We start from the raw sequence: 20,031 nt of genomic DNA on the forward strand, positions 1-20,031 counted from the left end.
GCTGAAGTGTGGACAAGCCCTTGCAGTGTAAAAACTCCCACAATATTTCTGGATTATTTTTTTCCTGGAGACATTAAGCTTCTGCTAGATTCCATGAGATTTCCAGAAGTGGATTTTACATTGTCTGAAAGATCACATAAAATGCAGAAACTGACAGGTAATAAAACATTGGGAAGATGGAATAATGTGGGTGCAGCCTAGGTAACTTTTATAATCGGTTCCTAGTTTTGATAATCAGCTGAAAAGGGTGGGCAACCCCCTCCTTTCGCAGCGAAGTGGAGCAGTTGTTTTAAAAAACATTTATTCTTGCTACCATACTGCAGAAACAACCTCTTGTGGGGAGAGCAGGAGAAATAACACCACACCACAGTCGTTCTTGTCAAAAGGCAATACTTTAATGTTCAAAACTTTCTACACAAAGTGCATTTGTCTCCTGTGTTTTGTTTTGTTTCCTTCACTGGGGAGACTTTCCAATGAGACTTCCTTTCCTCCCTGTGCAGTTTCTGAGATAGACAAAATTCCTGCAGGCACAAGGGACCTGTGTCTTCCTGTGACTCCCCACTAAAGGGACTGGACAAGAGAGCCCCAGTGGAAAGGAGACCAACCAGGCATAAACAGACCTTCTCACATAATAGAGCAGAACCTTCACTCTAAGCCAGCATACAGAAATAACCTATTTTGTTGCATTTTATAACAACCCACTCTCTGGGAAGAATAGATGTGTCTTCTTCTTTTTCAAAACCATTAGTAAATAATTAAAAGGGAGAGGCAAAATATTCTCCAAAGATAACCTAGTCCTTGGTTGCCATGGTAACACATTTCCTAGGCCAAAAGCCTTTTTCCTTTACTTGTAGAAAGAAATGAAAATGCGAGCGAGGAATCTGTTTTTGGGAAGGAAGGATGGGATTTTGTTGATAAGGTGTAGATGTCTGTGTGTTTTAAATTCAAGTTAAACATCAGAGCGTTACATAACAGAAGCTGGCTGGGATTTCTATAGACACAAATTGGTGGCAGCACCTTCAGATATATGAGGCATTGAATATTTCATAAAATGAAGGCCAGGCGAGATTGTGGATTCATAGCTGGGATAACAGATTATAGTTTTTCCAACAGCATAGATTTTGTCTGTACCCAAACAATTCATCCAGATTAGTTGCCAGGTACACATACTAAATGGCTGAGTGTGCATTCTTTAGGGTGACTGTGTCATTTGAAGGGATATCAGAGAACACTGCTCTATTTGTCCTCTAAAGGACTGTGTAATCAAGGTCTACTTTAAAGATAAAGAACAACGAGAAAGAGCAGGGCTTTTGAAGTTGCCTATCAATAGTTAACACCAGCAGAGCAGACCAAAGAGGCACACAGGTCACCTGGTCAGTCTGCCTCCAGATTTGTATCTAAACATATAAATTGCCATATGCAAATTTTATGCAACTTTTTTTGGTGATGCATTAGGGGCCACCTGAGGACACTTATTTAGGAGGAAGGGACAACTGCTTTTATCATCAAATTAAACCTCCTAAGAAGGTGGGTCACCTTAGAAGGTTTGGGAAAGCACCTTCTCTGGTCATTGGCCAAGCCAGAAGCCCCCCAACAAAGACCCTCCTATTGTAAGGTTATGAAAAATGTGCAAACAAAAAACAAGCCCCTGAAATGTAAGGGCTCACAAGATAGAAACGATTATCAAAATAACTGAAATGTATGAAGCAGAAAACCTGCTTGTGAACATGAGATGGTGCTTTCTCAAACATGACAACCAGAGACCCAGCCTAGCACCACTGGTGAGTGGGAATTACTTCTAATTAAACATGCATAGAATCAGGCTCTAAGCAATGCAGGTTTGAACCCTGCTCTACTCTTTGATGGCGACCATTCTCAGGGCAGAACAACACTTTACAGTACAAACACAAGCGGGCCCAACACTAACACAGAGACAAATGGGTGGGTAAAGGAAGGGTTAAGCACCCCTTCTGAATTCCTCAGACTTTGCAGCCACTCTCAATACAAGGAAATTAAATTCCTAGCTGCTTTTCATGTCCACCTCTCCACTATTTAAGGCTACATTTGAAATAACTGCAGACAACATTATACACTGCATATTTTGTCTTTGCGTGTGAGTGGGCTTTCTCTCTCCACATTTCAAGCATATCTAGGTACAATTTCATATATTCAGTTCACACCATGGCATTTTGGAATGATATTGTGAGCGTGCAGGTGTGCATTGGGCTCCCCATTGAGTTTTGCAAGGATTTTCATAGGCAACATCCAATAGGAATGTAAAATCCCTACCTACTATTTTGGCAGGCAGTGTGAGGTCTACTGTGCCTCTGTTGGTGTTTGGTACGGGAGCTGATGTTGTCGTCTGACAGCTGTCCAAAAGCAAAAACGGCTGGAGATTCCCTGATGAACAGAATGAACTGGCCCCTGAACGATTTCAGCATGGGATGGGGATGATGAAGTTGATCAATTTCAGTCTCATTAAAATGTTTTGGTAGCGACTGCTTCCTTGTCCCTTGCAGGGGAGTGTGTGTGATTTAAAGAGGGGCTGCGTTTTTTCTCCCCATGAGAGTTTTATGCTTGAAAAAGAAAATAGGTGGGAAACATGCCACAAAATTCAGCACAAAATAAACATTTAAAATCAACACTGCTGTTATTGCTTTATTAATGCAGACCAGTGGCTTATCTGAAGAGGTGGGGATTTCAGATCTCTTAGGGGATCCCAGAGCATTAGACACACTGCTCAGTTCAGCTTCTGCACTCGCTAAGGAACATGTATTACTTTCCGAGGTGTGATGCCATTGTAATTCCATCTCCATTTGGTATTTACTGCCTCATCAAATATAAAGAACAAAACAACTGTTTTGACATACAGACCAGCAGTGCCCTTGCTTCTTACGTTACAGGGGGCTACAATCATGGCTCTTTAAAGGGCCTTGACCCTTGGCGCGAGCCCCAAAATTGCAGAAGGGGTCCACAGAGGTAGGTGTGGTCCACTCTATGCAGCAGAGGACAGGAGTGCCCTCCTCTGAAAGCAAGCTCTCCTCCCTATGCACCTCTCCCCCTCCACCCCAATGGCATGTGCCTTTCAGCGAAGAGAAACGTGGTAGCAGGAAAGGGGATCGTTTCCTACTGTTGTTTTCCCAAAGCCCTTTAAGTTGGCTGCCAACTTTTCCACCAGCACCTGTAGATGTGCCATGAAACAGTGCTTCGATCTGCAGCAATAAGCAAGAGAGAGATTCCATCTCCATGATGGGAAAAGCTTCACCTGCTGATTTCTGTGGATCATGCTTCTGCCAAAGGAGCCTGCCAGGTTGCTCCCACCCCTGGGTCAGTTGGCAACACTAAGCTGCATTGCTGAATGTCCTACCCCTGCCCTGAAAAATAATAATATATGCTTTCCAGAAATCAGTCTTCCTAGCAGAGGGCTTGGCTAGTGGTAGAAAAAGCAAGACTGGATACAAAGGCACCCTGAAAGGGGGATTGAATCACTGGGAATGAGTTACACATGATAGAGAAAGAAACGGACCTCTCTGTTTTTTTGAGAACGATCCCTATGACTGAGTAGATTTCGTCTAACCAGCCACTATATCTAACCAGCAACGGGCCACCACCCTGGTGATCAATCCACCCTGTTTGCAAAGCACAGAAAAGGCGAGCAACAATCCTTTCAAACATTCACTGGTGAATAAATAACCCACTGTATTGCATATACACATACATTTACACACATGTACACACACACACATACACACACTCACTCACTCAAGGCCAAACTACATGTGACATTATACATGCAGTTTGGTGTTGTGTGTAACTTTTAAAGACCATAAATAGCTGATGTGGGGCCAAATCATGATGACTGACACTGCAGCACCTGGGGAAGCAGTTTAACTCTTTCCTCCTGCCCCCCACAAGTTGCTATTTGGCATCAGAGGGAAGTACTCATTGGAGCCAGTGGGGGGCTTCCTTCCTGTGTCAAAAAGCAGCTTGAGAGGGGCTGTCAGGGTTATGAAACAAGGGGAAAGGGTTAAAGCCGCCCTGTATGCATCGTGGTCCCAATCCATCCTGCTTCCCGCCTTTCAGCAGCAGCAGCAGCAGCTATTTAAAGTTTTTAAAAGATACATGCAATGCCAACCACAGCTGCAGTTTGGCCCTCTCCATCAACTTCTGCTGTCGGGGCCCAAAAAGGTGCAGACTGTTTTGAATTCTTATCTCATCTGACACAGTCCAAGAGCCACCACACTGAATTAGCACAGAAGGCCATAAAAAAGCATTAGGGAGGAACAAGGCTCACCTATCTTCCCTAAGATTATTCAGAGATAAATCCCCGTGTGTCAAAGTTATGAGCCCCAAACGAGACAGAGAGCTAATGGCGCTTTACGCTTGAGGTTCGGCCTGCTCCTCTTGCTCATTCTCTCATGTTTCATTTTTATTCTTTCAATATATTTGTAAAAAATAACATACCTTTCTCTAGAGATGGTTTTTGCACCTTTGGGCTTCTAAAATAGACTCTTCAAAAGTACTGAATGTTAAAGAAAATAAACTCTACACCCCAAACCCCTTAACAGTACAGAGTAGTTCCCCCCCAAGCAGCTTTCTTTCTTAGATTTTTTTTTGTTGCAAAAAGAAAAAAAAGATCAGTGAGAATCGGAGCATCCAGTAGTTGCCCTGTGACTTCTCGTTGTCACACGCACACCCTTAAAAAAAGCAAACCTGAATAGCCTCCAGTGCTCCATGGCCCCACAGTCGGAGCCGCAAGACCCTCAGAGTTCACATTTAAGAAATGGAGCCTTCATTGTCCTTGCCTGAGGAGCTCAGCTACACTGAGAGGACACAACCCCAGCTGAAGATTTAATGGTGCTCACCCTAAGTATTTCTATGGAGCATTTTCACATAGTGAGCTGTCCTTTGCTGCCCCGTCTCCCCCAAACAGCTGGACAATAGCTTTTGCACTATTACTATTTCCCAAATAGAAACATAGAGCAATCTGATTTTCCTCAAAAGAGATTCCCAAACCCTTAAAACACAGCTTGGTTGCTGATTTCAGTCTGAAATAATCCCCTCCCCCCAAGACCCTGCCCTTTTCACGCTTAGCACTTTTCTGGAAGTCCTAAACTCTCTGTAAAAAAAATAAATAACTCATTCTCTATATCTGTACATATATATTTGTCTATGTAGAGGAGTAAACGGCTGCCCCCCAGGCTACTCCTTGGGCCAGAGGCTCTTCAGCCTCATCACCCAGAATTCTCTGGATCCCTATGCCCCACTGTCGTCTTTGCAGAGGTGCTGGTCCCGTGCATGGGTAGGTGGGTGGGGGGGTCCACATATTGCTTTCGCTCTCTCGTGTCTCTGAGGTATGGTACAAAAGTCTTTGTTTTCCACACATACACACGCACACGCACGCACACACACACACATATTTATATTTTGCGTGTCTGCTTGTTTCCTTCTCCACAGCTCCTGCGTTTGGAACTGTTTCGGAAATGGCAGCCAGCACACGCTCCCTTGTTCACACGACGCTCTTCCTCCCTGTCTTGGGGAGCTGCCTCATCTATTCCTCTTGCTGACTCCGCTCCCCAGCTGCAACTCGGAAGGAATTGGGGAGCTGTGGCCTGCAGTCTCAATCCTGTCCGAGCCCTCTGGTACGTTGCCCTCCCGCGGAGAGGGGCTGTTCTTGCAGAAGTCCGTCACCCACGAGGGCATGGATAAAAAACCCCTGGGGTCAACAGAGTAGAACTGCTTGCCATCGTTTGCTGCAGAGCCCCGGGAGGAAGGGTTGGCGTGGAGACTGCTGGTGCTGTTGCACTTCTTCACAAGCGCCAGACCTTGGGGCGGAGGGGGCGGCGAGAAGAGGGACGTCAGAGAGAGACTGCTGAGGGTCTCTGACTGCTCACTGTTGTTGCCTCCGCCTCTCAGGCTGCTCCCTGCGCCCTCCTCGTCCGAAGGGTCCATGGAGTCATGGTAAGTGCAGCCGGGGCTCGTGCTCCCACCGCTGCTGTGGCTCCGCTGGTGCCGGCTGATGTTCCGGAGAGTGAAGATCCCACGGCCCCTCAAGCTCTGCCTGCGGGAGGCAGGGGAAAGAGGCGCCACCAAGGCTTTTTTGGTGGCTGTGGCTGGCACTGGGCACAGTGCAACTGGGAGGTCCAGGGTGCACTGGGGCGAGTCACTGAGGTTTAAGCTGTCCTCCAGTGTGGTCTGCAAGCTGCCTTCCGAACTGTTGCTCCTGCAGTCTTCCAGGGAGGTGTCACTCTCTGTGGTCTGCAGGGTCAAGAATCAACAACAGAAACAAAGTGGTTGATGAGCAGTGATGCCTGCATTGCAGGGGGGTTGGACTGGTGAACCCTCTGGGTTCCTTCCAACTCTACTGTCCTATGATTTCTCAGTTGTCATGCTGTTGTGTGAGGGAGGGACATGGACATCAGCTGCAACTGGGGCATCAGTGGGAAGGTTAACATTAAAGCAATTCAATGCTGCCTGCCCCCAATTCACGTCTCACCACCCTGAAGAAGGCACACTGGACACTGTTCCAGTTCTTAGTTCCCAATCAGCAGTATCTCCTGAAAACAGCAATGTGCAGCACCATCACCAGGACCACTGTTGGCCAAACATTACTTTGCCATTAAAATATATATATATAGATGGCACTGATGGATCAGACCAAATGCCATTAATGTCAGCACCCTAATTAAGCTATGTTTAATTAGAGCAGACCCACCGAAATTAATGAACGTGACCAAGTTAGATCCATTAATTACAATGGGTCTCCTCTGAGTAGAATGTAGTTGAGTGCCACCCACTGTCTCTAGCAGTGGACAACTACATACATGACAGGTGTTTTCTTGCTTGTTTCCAGAACCTGAGAGAGGGGCACTACTTCTGAATATGGACGTCTATGTCTTTTCAGTCCTGCCTAGAAGACATTTGATGAATCTGTCTCCAGTTAATTAGCCTTTCATTTGAAAAAGCTATCAGAGATGGTGGCCAGCATCACAAGTTGTGGTAATGAATGGTATTAATTTTGCGCTTTGTGAAGAGATATTTCATTTTGACTCTAGTGCCAATCAATATCATTAGACGCCCTGCAGTTCTATTATTATATAAGAGAGACATTTTTTTCTTTCCATGCTCTCTCTCAATTCTCCCCACACTGCTTTTAATTTTACACATCTCTTTCAGGCCATCCTCTTTTAATTATTGTTGTTTAGCTGGTCTGCCAACATGTCAATGCTATGTAAAAAGGGACTCTGGAGTGCTCTTGGCACATGCGTCCTTCAAGTGCTCAAGACCAAAATTGTACATCCTCCAGCAATTGATTTCCATCTTAGAATGTGGTCTGCAACCAAGCAGCTGTGAAATAGCAGGACCTGGAAGAGAGGAGCCATGTCTGGGAGCAGGTTTCTCTTCCCCTCTTCACACAACCCTTCATTCCATAGCATATGAAGGGACTCCAATGTACATTAATTGTCCACAGCATTAGAATCAGGACAACAACAAGGCAGGTATGGGTTTAGTAGCAAAGTAAGGGAAGCACACGTAATCTTGGGGAATTATTTGTGTCACTCAAGCATCCAGACAACTGGGGTCCATGTGGGGCATGGAAGTGATGCCAAGTGGGCACATCAATGTGCCCAATCCCTGCTGATCAAGAAAGACTATTCCAGGCTAAAAAGAAAGGTACCCTGCCTCTCTCCAGGCTTCTTGCACATAGGGAATTTATACCCTTTGTGGGAGTAGCTTACATCTGAGAGCCTGGTTAAAACTATGTGAGATGTGGACACGTCCTCCCTTGATTGGTAATGGACACAAAACCTGATGTTTTCCCAACAGTATCTATAGTAAGGAAGGAGGAGGACTCAGAAGACCCTGTATGGATATTCCTGCACCTTCTTTGCAAGGTGTGCATGTGAGGTGGTTGGATCTTGGCATAAATATAGGGGGAAATAGGGAAGAGCATAGATGCTGCTGGATCCAGCCTAGTTCTCACAGTGGCCAACCATATGCTCATGGGAAGCTCACAAGCAGAACCTGAGTGCAAGGGCACTCTCCCCACCTGTGGCTCCCAGCAACTTGCACTCAGAGCCTCTCATAGTGGTGGCTGAAAATTGCTATCATAGCTAGTAGCTGTTGATAGCCTTATCCTTCACGAAATTGCAAAATGGAAAATTTCCCTGATTGGGACAGGAGAGGACTATTATCCAATCTGGGGCTGCAAAGTAAGGTTGGAATTCCACATTTCACTTCTGTGTCTTCAAAGTCAGGGCCAAGAGTCCAGTTTGCAGCGTTAAAGCTTCGGGCCTTGAGAATAGCCTGGAAAGTCACAATCTTGTTCAAAAGGCAAGGTATAAATTAAGTCTCTTTTCCTTATCCACCTGCAGCTTTCCACTGCTCATCTTTCCCCCAGACTTGTTCTTCTTCCACAGGTGTGTGCCATTGGAAGTTAGAGAGAAAAACACCTGAAATGAGGTGTGGCCAAGCTAGGGAAAAGCACTTATACTAGGTTTATCTAATATTCAACCCCAATAATGTATATCTAGTTCTGAGGATCTCATCATTGCGTGGATACCTAGTTTTATTAACCCCCCCCCAGATAAAGACAATTCACAATGCGGTGTGGAATTGTGACTATACCAACAAAGCACGGTCCTTGTGTCTGTGATGGAGCTGACACTAACTTCAAACATGAGCTCATTTTCCTTGAAGCTTTGCTCTGTGTCACTGATGAGATACTAAAACAAGCAAATGGAAGAAGCCTGTCTTCCAGCAAATTCCTACAGAACGATGTTGTTTGTGCGGAACATCCCCCTCCACTTCCAGGTCAGAGTGCAAAATCTAAATGTGGCAGTCACCTTTCCCCCCCCACAACATCTAATCCCCTCTACCTTAAGTCTATGAGGGGCTAAAATGTCTGGCAATGGACAGATGGAGGAATGGTGGCTGTAGGAGTCCTTACCTGGTGGATAAGTGAGCAGTGGACACCTGGAGATTGCAGAGACGCCCAGGAAGCTTGCAAAGAGATTTTTGGGAGGCTCTCTGGGCAGGAAGCTTTCTCCTGACTTGGCGGATTGGCAGGAACAGCTGGGACGAAAAACTCTGCTCGCAATGGTAACAGGGGATTGGATGGATCTGGAGAGAAGGGGGTAGGAGGACCTGACAGAGTCAAGGAGGAAAAAAATCAGCACTGTTCAAATCCGTTTCTACCCATGTCAGAAATCTGCAGGGTACATCCACATGTCACTTCTTTAATGAGGAAACACAGGCAATCAAACTTGATTTTTCTTGTAATGCTTTCTTCCTCCTTGCCATCTATTCGCTCTTTCTTCCCGGGTAGCCAGTACTGGAAGTACTCAGCCTGCACTTCACCCTCAGCCAGTACTTCCAGCAAGGACAGTAGCTAGCAGTCCTTACGGATGGGTAAATATGTCACTTTCATTTTGTCTCATTTTCCCAATCTTCTCCAAAGTTCAGTTCTCTACATTTCTACATCAATTTGAGATTTTCTTTTAAAAAGTCCTCATGAAAATTCATGAGCTTCTTGTGTGAACTTCTAATACACACACTTTTATGTACAATCTTGCCAAATACACACACTTTTGCAAGGCAATTCCCCCTAATATACTGCATTTTTCTATGGTTGTTTTTTTTACTAATATATGCATTTATATGAACACTTTACTCTAGTGTATACATTTTTGCACACATTACTTGGTTGGAGGACTGTACTGCAGAATTTGGAGGAGCACAAATTTTGAAGGCTTGAGTTTCAGCTCATGCACGGTTTCTGAAAAGTGTGAATTTGATATGTTCACATTTAAATGCAAACTGAATTGAATTTATTCTCTACTTCTAGCAGTACCCCTATTCCAGCCATGTTTCTTCTCCCATTGCCCAGTCTTCCCTGAGTAATCCATCAAGGGCAGATCAGCCAACACCAAGAAAGAACAGAGCTGGTGATGTGAACAAGGCCTAATTCAGTACCCAGTGGTGTGTCAGCATGAGAGACTGTGGCAATGGTCCAGGACTGATCTTTACTTACAGCTTGGGCTTTACTTTGAAATCTTTTTGGCTTTAAAGGAGAGAGAAAGCCAGAGGCAATTCTAGGATGACTAATCTCTGCTTTGCCATGAAGCTCACTGAGTGACCTTGGAAGAGTCAGTCTCTCTCACCCTAAACTACTGCATAGATCTGTTGGGAAATACGTACTACGTATGGCGCCCTGAGGTCATTGGAGAAAGAGTGGAACATAGAAATGAAACAATGAATTAAAAAACACATAGTATTGCCAAGGCCAGGAGGCTGAATTTGAAAACTGAAGTTAAAAGATGTGCAGCTCACAGATGATGTTGGGAAGAAACAGTTTATACGCTTAGATTTATGCAGCCAATCTTGCGATACATTTTGTCCTTGGCAACTGATGAAGTGGATTACACTGGCATTCCCTCCCCTGGGAATGGATGGAATGGGAAAGAGGACTGGGAAAATTAGTTAATTTATTTCCAAGTATGCAGTTTGGAATTGATGAAACCGTGCATGCATTTGTAGTCAGCTTTCTGTAGCTGAGTACAATATGTATCTTAAAAAGTGGCCCTCAGAAGAACAAGGTATCTTTGCGTGGCACCATGGGATTGTCCAAAGGAGCACTAGGATATTGCCCACCTGGGTTGCTCTCGTTCTTCAGCCAAGACTGGACTGGACTGAAAGAGATTTTCTCCACTTCACACAAGTAGCTTTCTGGAGTTGGAGAAGCTTCCATATTTGTTAAAGGGAAGAGACATTCCTCCAAACCCACAATCCCTGTGGAGTTAGGACTGTCTTCACCATCCTAGATAAAAGAAAGACGTTTGCCTTATAAAATTTCTAATTTATCAAAAAAAAAATAGAAGAAGAAATCCATTGTCAAATCCATTATTTGATTAATAAGAACATTTACAGCTGTATTCAAATACCTGCAGAATATGCCTGGGACACTAGAGCCCAGTTGCAAGAGGCATTTGCCACTGAGTTTGTGGGCAGCAAAAGGGATAATAATGTCCTACTTTCATCAAACAGTTCATCTCCCTATGCTACCCTGTCCTTGGGAATTTGCCTCCCCTTAACATCTCTAGTGCATTGACACTAACTGGTAATCAATCAATCAATCAATCAATCAATCAATCACATCCATATCCTATTATGATATGCATCATCTGCATCCAGATAAGTTATAGCTAGCAGAAAAGGAAATGTATGAACATTTGCAATATCTTTTCTATACATATTTCCTCTTAGAAACCCACACCGCTTGCCCTAGTCACACAAGCACAGCTTACTAGCTTCATTTTCTGTCACACATATACCACTCCCTTCTATTGCTCTAGGTGCTCATATGCAAGACCCCAGGAAGACACTTCAGTTTAAGGAAGGGTTGTATATGAGAAGGTGGAGGGAGTGGAGTTCTCCCATCCAACTAAGTTTGTTGGCCATCACAGCCTCCTGCAAGTTTCCTAGCTTAATTACGTGTTGTATGAAGAAGTACTTTCTCTTATCTGGCCTGAAGCCCAGTGATTGTTTCAAAGGGGAATATATATCCACACAAACTCTTGGAAAGTTTTACCTTGGCCTCCTCCTCCTTAGGGCTTGGCTGATCGACACTGTTGTTGTCTCCATCGTCCCCAAGCAGGATGGAAGACTTATCAGAGTTGAGTGATAAGCCTTCCATTTCGGCCAGCTGAACCTGCAGTCAGAGGGGGTGGGGGAAAGCTATCACACATCACAGATAGATTCTATCGCTCAACCAGTCACATTGCTTTAAGAAATGGTTCGATGACAAGGAGGAAGACCACACATGAGGTTTATGGAGTCCTAACCCAATTCTGCATACAATGAAATAAATTGTTTCTGGAGAGAAAAGAACAGAAAAAGAGAGAACAAAGCAGTCACTGGCATTTCTCATGGACCATTTTAGCTGCAGTACATTCACTATCAACATCTTCTTGGGTTGGAATGCAGAGAAGAAGGTGTTTTGTTCAGCCCTAACAATTTTGGCTCTGTGATTCTGGATGCAACTGATTCCATACCAGTGGAAGAAAGGCAGGGCGGTTCTCCAGACAGAGCCTATCTCAGAGACCAGTTGAGGAAAGGACACCCTTGTTTGAGAATAGAAGAACCTGTTCCAGTCAAACAGGATGACAATAGGGACGCCTTCATTCCAGCAACAGTAACCATGTTTCATGCAATCCATATCAATATCATGCAGCTGAGCAACTCCTCCAGCTATTTCCTTCTGGATTCCTTACTTATTTTTCTTATTTTCCTTTTTCTAATTCCAGTATACAAAGATGGAACTAAAAAAAAACATCCTACACTCTGCTCTCATTCTACCCACATCTCCTGTTTCCCCAGTTGTTGCTTTTATTTAACTTTATAAGGGAATCTTCCTTGTTTTCAAGTCTTTGCTCCTATGTCTTTAGCTCTTGTTTCTTTCCACCATAACTTTCCACCTTGACATCTTCTCCCCATCTTCTCCCATTTCATTCACTGGATTAGTTTTTCCTCGTTATTTTCCCTCTGATTCAGCCTACATAGCAATCTTCAATTTCAAAAGGCAGCACTGGCCCCTAGAGAACTTCTACTAATCTAGTGTGGCATTTGATCTTTTCTGGTTGCGTATCATCTCCGTGATCTTGACCTAGTTTGCAGGGCTCCTCGGGCAAGGTCTTTGCTTTCCTGTGATTGTGTAGAACTGCGTGTGCATGTTGTGTTTGTAAATAGTGACGAAAGATGATATGGAGAGCTGATGGCTTTGGACAGGAAGTATAGCAGAATCAGTGGCAGTGCCATGTTAGGACTCCTTCAGACCAATACCTCATTGGGAATGAATGGAAGATATGCCTGAAGTAGATTTCCAAAAAGGTAATCCACCATCATGATGTAATCCAGCAAACGGACACAATGACGGCAATCTTCGTAGCACTAACACAACGGTACTTCCATGGAAGCTATCTACTGAACTACTCAGGTTAGAGCATTGTGGGCACAATCCAGTGCATCATCTTGTGTGCTTAAATCCTGCGGTGTCAATGGGATTTATGCATTGCGTGCTGGATTGTGCCCAATGCTATGCAAAATGTAGTATAACCACCACCAATGATCCAAACATTGAGAAAAGAAAAGAAAGGAAAGGAAAACCACAATTACAGCACGTCAACACACAACACAACTTTCTACACACAATATCTACACACAAAAAGGAAACACAGCCTTTGTTTGAACTGTTCATCTAATGAGTTTCATCAACTATCACACACATAACTGAAGTTCATATCAAAACACCCTCAACTCTGCACCTCTGGGAACACTGATATATTACATCTGCAAAAGACTGTAAAAGTAACCCTTCCTGATTTGTGGCTTTCAAAAATACCCTGGGATTACAAATGCTAGAACAGTTAATATTTGCTGTACTGCTGCTTTGCAAGAAGTGACAATCTTTTCCACTGAAATCCAGCACAAAAAGAAGCACCTAACAAATTCATAAAGAGAAAAAACATTCTGCTCAGAGCTTCAATTCTCCATTATGTGTTGACAGATCATGTGATGCCAATTAAATACTCAATGAGTCTATGATTCTATGTGCCACCAGTACAAATTGCTAGATATATGCAAACCTCATAGAGACAGATAATGAAATTAGACTAATGTCATGAAAGGAGCAATGATGTTAGTATGGTGAGAAAATGTCTTACATTTTAAAATTCTAGCCTAGACTACAGAATACTTACACATTATTTTAAAAAGAAAAGAGTTACTGCAACATCCCCACATGCTTTTCTATCTGTTTTTTTAATGTGTGGGAATAAAAATATTGTTTCTATTTATTTACAGTGTGAGTTTCTGAAATACTTAATTTCAATACTACAATTTATACACATTACAGTTGTTGGGAGGAATCTATTTAAAACTAGAGTTAGGATTTTCATGCTATACTCTCAAATGTTTATATGTTTTGAACAATAAAAATTTCTTAGTGCTTTGAGAATTAAAATATCAGTTTGATTTTAAGGTGGACAAACCCTGCAATAATTTCTGTTATTTCTCTCTCTGTATTATCTTTTATCGCCTAAAAAATGTATTGGACTAAAATGCAACATAATTTGAGTATGATTCTATGAAAAGGAAACATCATAATTAAAATATTCTATTGTAAACAGGGCTTCTTAAAATAATAAAAATTAGATTTTCATGCATCAATCCTACAAGACCACAGCAAATGAAAAATGCAATGGCCACCATCATCCATGTAGCTCATTTAGCTGGCAAAGTCTAGTGGTTTATGGAACATAAAGGGGAGATTTGGGCACAATCCATTCAGCCAGTCACTCTGAAACAAATGGAAGTGGCACAAGAGTGCTACTTTGCTCTTATGGAGTTCTGAGTCATTTCAAATTTGTGTCTTGCCCAGGAGAGCTTCCCAGTCTATTTTGCCCTTGATCAGGATCCCATTCAACTTTGCTTAGAGCCATTCCTGACATCACACTTTTATAATGTTTTGAAAATGCTTGCAGGGGAATGGCTGGAACGATGTGCATCTCTAATGTGGAAGTGGTCAGACACAGGTTTAAAATGTATGAATGGCCAAGCAGGTCCCAGGAATATTGCCAGGTATTTCTCAGATTTACATCTGTTTCCAGAGCGTAAAACATCACTTTCCTGGAAATTTTCAGGCCGCTTTCCTTTATGCATAGTTGAAATACATGTAAGGAATGGGTTGTGCATTTGTGGAAGCAATCCACAGACTTCCCTAGTTCAGTTACAGTGGTACCTTATGCTTCAGGTTACATACGCTTCAGGTTACAGACTCCGCTAACCCAGAAATAGTACCTCAGGTTAAGAACTTTGCTTCAGGATGAGAACAGAAATCGTGCAGCAGCAGGAGGCCCCATTAGCTAAAGTGGTGCTTCAGGTTAAGAACAGTTTCAGGTTAAGTATGGACCTCCGGAACGAATTAAGTACTTAACCCGAGGTACCACTGTACTTGTTTTCAGATGGTGCCCCAGAGCAACAGAAATTCTAATCCACAATTTCTGGGACTACGTCAAGCTCCTTACTGGGGTCAAATAACCTAATGGATGTGGTTCATTAATTGTAAGTTTCTGGGTCATTCTGAAGCATCCACTGGACTAAACATTGTAGCTGAGAGTTAAAGGGATACTTATGAACTTTGCTAGGTCAGCATGACTACTTATAGCACAATCTTAAACATGCTTAGGACAAGACATGCCTTACAAGTCCTATTAAAATTCAATTTGGCTTACAGATACCTGGATGTTTCAGGAGGCTTTTGGGTTCTCAGATGGTTCACCATTTAAAAAATATTACTACCCCAGGCAACTGCTGATTTGTTTGTGCAACTCAGGCCAGCACTTGATTTCAAATATTTATGACTGGAAATATATGGGAATAAGCTAGATAATGTTAAGGGATGCCCCTTAGGCTTCACTTTTCTTACATGAAGATGATCTCCTTGGAGGAAATATGGGTCTGAAATGTGGTGCACATTATCATTACTATTGGCCACAAGTACAATGATTTGGTGCCTGTGCATTTGCTTCTTTTCTCTATGAAAAACACTCTTAATACATGTAAACCTTTTTAGTGCACACACATTTCTCTACATAGAGATTAGCAGGAAACAAATAATGTTAAAAAAAAAGACACTGAGTTATTTAGAAATCAAACAAAATGCACAGTTAAACATTTTATTACTACGGGACTTGAGAGTGCAGAGTTTTCTCTGGCTTGTGTGCTATTCTGTAGTTATTCTCAATATCTTGAATAGGCACATTAAAGTTTGTATATATGTATATGATTTCACCTCTCCCCTTTTTACTCCAGCAGCAGTGCACTAACAAATTGAAGGGGATGGATTACTGGAGCTAAAATTAAAGGATGCATATTTTTTGTTTACAGTCTCAGGGGCTCACTCAATCCAGACCTAGGATACTGAGTTCTATGATTTTCTGTAAACTTGATTATTCATTTTATGGTGTTTATGGTAATGTACTTATTCATTTTATGGTCTTGTTGTAATGTACTTTTTAATACAAAACAAAACTTTTGGCCGCTAATGATCAAGAAGATACAAATGTAGTGTGTTGTTAATATATATATAAAATCTAGTATGTATATCTAGTATATGGAGCCAATCTGACTTCTTAGATATGTTAGTAAACTACTACTGATAATCTTTGTTCACAGGTCAAAGACTTCTCAAACTCTTTGAAATCAATGCAGCTAAGACATTTAAATTAAATGGAGAGAAATGACAGTGGATGGTTATGGTACCTGCAAGAATGACATGAGTTTCTTGAAATCTCCCTGACCATTTCCGTAGCAGCTACCTACAACAGTTGCTAACACCTAGAGTCAAAATCTTATTTCTCCCATTGTAGCCTCTTTCTATGTCTTCCAGCAGCAATTTTAATCATACACCAAAGGGTCCACAATAAGCTATTTGCCAACAAGATGAACAGACGAAGTGAGGATTCACCAATATCTTACTGTTTTAAAAATGGATTTTACTTATGAACTACACTTTCATTAGAAATTTTGCTCCGCAGAAACCAGAAAATATTTAATACTGAACAACATGCCTAAGTCTCATCAGCTGAAATGGAAAACTGAAGAGTAGAACTGGGCTTAAAACTGATCAGGCAATGCCTTGTTAGCTGAACTGATAGCTGAACCTTGAAAACAGTGAGACAATACAGCGTCTACAACCTATTTTCTCCTAGTGAAAAATTGAACTCTGTCTCCATGATTTCTCCTTGCTCTGTCTATCTACCTACACTTTTCTGCCAGCCTCGTTGGTCTAGCTGTCTGTTCATTCAGCCTTCTGCTGATACAAATATTCATTTCCTCCTGACAAGGACTTCACTTCAAGAACGCACTTCAGTAACAAAACTCAAAGCTTCAAGTCTAAGTCACCTATCACCAGGAGACCATCCCAGGGAGATCTCAAAGGCCTCAGGGTGTGCGGGTGTGTTCTCGCACGTGTGGGGGGGTCCCCCTCCCATATCCTCGCACGCAGGTTACCTCTTGCTTGTCATGGTTACACTTCTCGCACATGGCCGGCGAGGAGTAATGATGGAAGACGGAGCCCGATAGGTTATCGATGATCATTAACTCCCCGTCGAAGGAGTCCTTAATAATTAAAGAGACACTGTCCAGCCATAAGTTCTCCTAGGGGACAAGAAAGGGGGAGGATGGGAGAAATAATTTTAAGAATTCCAAGTTTTTGTTTGTTTCAGTGTTCTTCTGTGTGAGTATATCCAGAAGGCTAAAAGAGGTTGTATGGTCTTACAAAATGCAAGTAAAGTAGGCAGAATGTGGCCCTGCTTGATGATGTAAAAGGGAGGGGCTCATATGACTAACTGGCCATGTGTAGAGAGGCACCACAGAAGCTTCATGTCCAAGGCTGCAAGTGTTCCTCAACCTTGCCCTGCAGTACCCTTTGTGCTTTGCTAACACACCTCCACACACGCACTTAAATCCCTTCTCATTCCAGTTTTGAACTCCTCAAAGAACACTGGTCTCAGTTCTACAGAGCACCCTTTGCTGTTCCAAGTTCTGGCTCCATGTGACTGCCAATTCGTCCAAACACCCATCCTAGAACTGAATGCCAGCCGGCCATATAGTTATAGACACACCTTTTTCCACCATCAGGTTCTGCAACCACCTAAGCTGCCCTTCTCCTACCCACATCAATGTGCCAAAGTCTTGCAATTAAGCAACACAACAACAACCAAACACCGCCACCTACCTGTGCAGGAGAGTAACATGCCATGCACAGCTGTCCTCCAGGATCCAATCTCCCACCTCCTCCATCGTGTCCAGCACTCGGTGAACCACAGTTACGGGAGCAGAGGCCATGGGCCATCTCCAGCTCAATCTCAGCATCCATTTCTGCATCCTCTTGTGCTTCCTTGTTGCTGTCGTCCAGGTGTTTCATAAGCACAGCTACTACTACATTGATGAGGACAAACTGGGCGGTGAGCACGAAGCTGACAAAGTAGAGTGGCGAGATGAACTGCAGGTTGCTGAGACAGCTCCGGTCGTCATGAGTGCATTCACGCAGTGTGTCCTTGAGGAACGTGTTAGGCCACAAATGAGGAAGAAAACACCCTCAAAGAAAACCAAACAAAAACCCCACAACACATACACATACAGAGAGAAAGAAGAGAGAAAAGGCTGAAGTAATGAATGCAAATGTGGTTGCTCTCTCAGACAAAGTATACAGACAAAGATGGCAAGATGGCAGCTTCTGGACACAGAACTCTTCTCTCTTCTCTAATTCCAAAGTTTCCTGGAATCACAGGAAATCGGTCGAGTGGGCTGGCCTTTTCTAGCAAGCCAATGAAATGTCAGTTCCAGTTTACTCCTAATGGGCTGTCCGTCTGTCTATCTACTTACATGATTTCTATGCCACCCAATGACACAGTTTTCTAGACTGCTTACGATAAAACATTAAATGGCAATGACATCAGTCATCAATAAAACAACAAAAAAAGTCAGTGGTAGCAAGTAAAACACCAGAAGGTGTAAAGCATCACTAAAGGCAGATCTAAGATTCAGTGGATTAAAAGTACAAAGATCTAAAAAACCCAGGGAGATAAGAATGTCTTCACCTGGCACTGAAAAGAATATAAACAAGGCACCAGGCGAGCATCTCTGGAGTGGCCATTCCATAACCAGGGTGCCACCACTGAAAAGGCCCTTTCCACAGTAGTCAACAACTGCAGCTCACTTGCTGGGGGCAGCTGGAGAAGGGCTTATTTATTTCAGTACATATAAACAGGAACACTGCTGTCAGGCCCATGCAGAGGGTTGGGGGCAGCCAGGTACACTTGCCCCGGGGGCCCCTGCCAGGGACCAGCTGCCTTTTTGTTTGAGTTTATAACTTTATTCCAACAAGACTCTCACCCCAGGCCTCAGGCAAGCTCTGCACAAGCCTAACTGGTGTTAATATGTTTGCTCTTGCAAAATAAATTTTATAGAGTTAGGGATTTGGCATCAAATGTTATTTGTTTAAGTGACTAGAAACTATGCGCAGGGTTAGGAAGGTAAGGAGGATTCTTGCACTGCTTGCTCTGGAGAGTTCACTCATGGGCCTTACTGCCACAGTTCTGGTTTATCTCTTGTCAAGGCAGGAGGACATGGGTCAAAACTAGGGCAGGCATATGGCGGAGTGTCTTTCATGGGGCCTTATCTGATTTCATATTCATAGGTAAAGGTAAAGGGACCCCTGACCATTAGTGGCCGACTCGGGGGTTGCGGCACTCATCTCACTTTATTGGCCGAGGAAGCAAGGCGTACAGCTTCTGGGCCATGTGGCCAGCATGACTAAGCCGCTTCTGGTGAACCAGAGCAGCACACGGAAACACCGTTTACCTTCCCATCGGAGTGGTACCTATTTATCTACTTGCACTTTGATGTGCTTTCGAACTGCTAGGTTGGCAGGAGCAGGGACTGAACAACGGGAGCTCACATCGTCGCGGGGATTCGAACCGCCGACCTTCTGATCAGCAAGTCCTAGGCTCTGTGGTTTAACCCACAGTGCCACCCATCCCTTCATATTCATACATTTCTCTAAAACCAGCTTTTTATATTTTTTAGCTTTTACAACTTAATGAAGGAACCCCATTCCACACAGGGAGAGGTTGCATTGCTACAGACAATTTTTATAAAATACTAGAGAATGGCAGTTTGTGTAATATGGTGAGAAGGACTTGTGCCAATTTCTCAATTCTCTTTCCTTTCTTCTTGTCAGCTTCTGGTTCAGAAAACCAGATTCTACACAAGCTCTGATAATACTATGAAAATTCACCACCTGTCCTGAGGTGAACTCTATGTGCCAAGCTGCGATCTGTTCAGGTTCCTTCCTCCCGGGAAGCACCAACACTTCTACACCCAGCCACAGATTAGATGTTTGCAACATTATTTAATCCTACTCTTTTCTCTATCCTCACACACACACAACTTCTAATAAGTGCTGGT

At 43.3% G+C, this 20,031-nt stretch overlaps 1 protein-coding gene across 2 annotated transcripts in view; it reads right to left on the minus strand.

Moving 5' to 3' along the window:
- Positions 1-1,578: 1,578 nt before the first annotated feature.
- CACNA1I (calcium voltage-gated channel subunit alpha1 I) overlaps positions 1,579-20,031 on the minus strand; it is a 288,035-nt gene continuing 269,582 nt past the window's right edge. For both annotated transcript variants that reach the window (XM_053405099.1, XM_053405098.1), the window contains exons 32-37: positions 17,798-18,118; positions 17,071-17,217; positions 11,591-11,710; positions 10,654-10,819; positions 8,951-9,147; positions 1,579-6,258 (exon numbers count right to left, since the gene is read on the minus strand). In XM_053405099.1, the coding sequence (XP_053261074.1) occupies positions 5,548-6,258; positions 8,951-9,147; positions 10,654-10,819; positions 11,591-11,710; positions 17,071-17,217; positions 17,798-18,118 (1,662 nt within the window). In that variant the 3' untranslated portion in view covers positions 1,579-5,547. The remainder of the gene's footprint in view (positions 6,259-8,950; positions 9,148-10,653; positions 10,820-11,590; positions 11,711-17,070; positions 17,218-17,797; positions 18,119-20,031) is intronic.

This window comes from Podarcis raffonei, chromosome 10, assembly GCF_027172205.1.
Source record: "Podarcis raffonei isolate rPodRaf1 chromosome 10, rPodRaf1.pri, whole genome shotgun sequence".
NCBI lineage: Eukaryota > Metazoa > Chordata > Lepidosauria > Squamata > Lacertidae > Podarcis > Podarcis raffonei.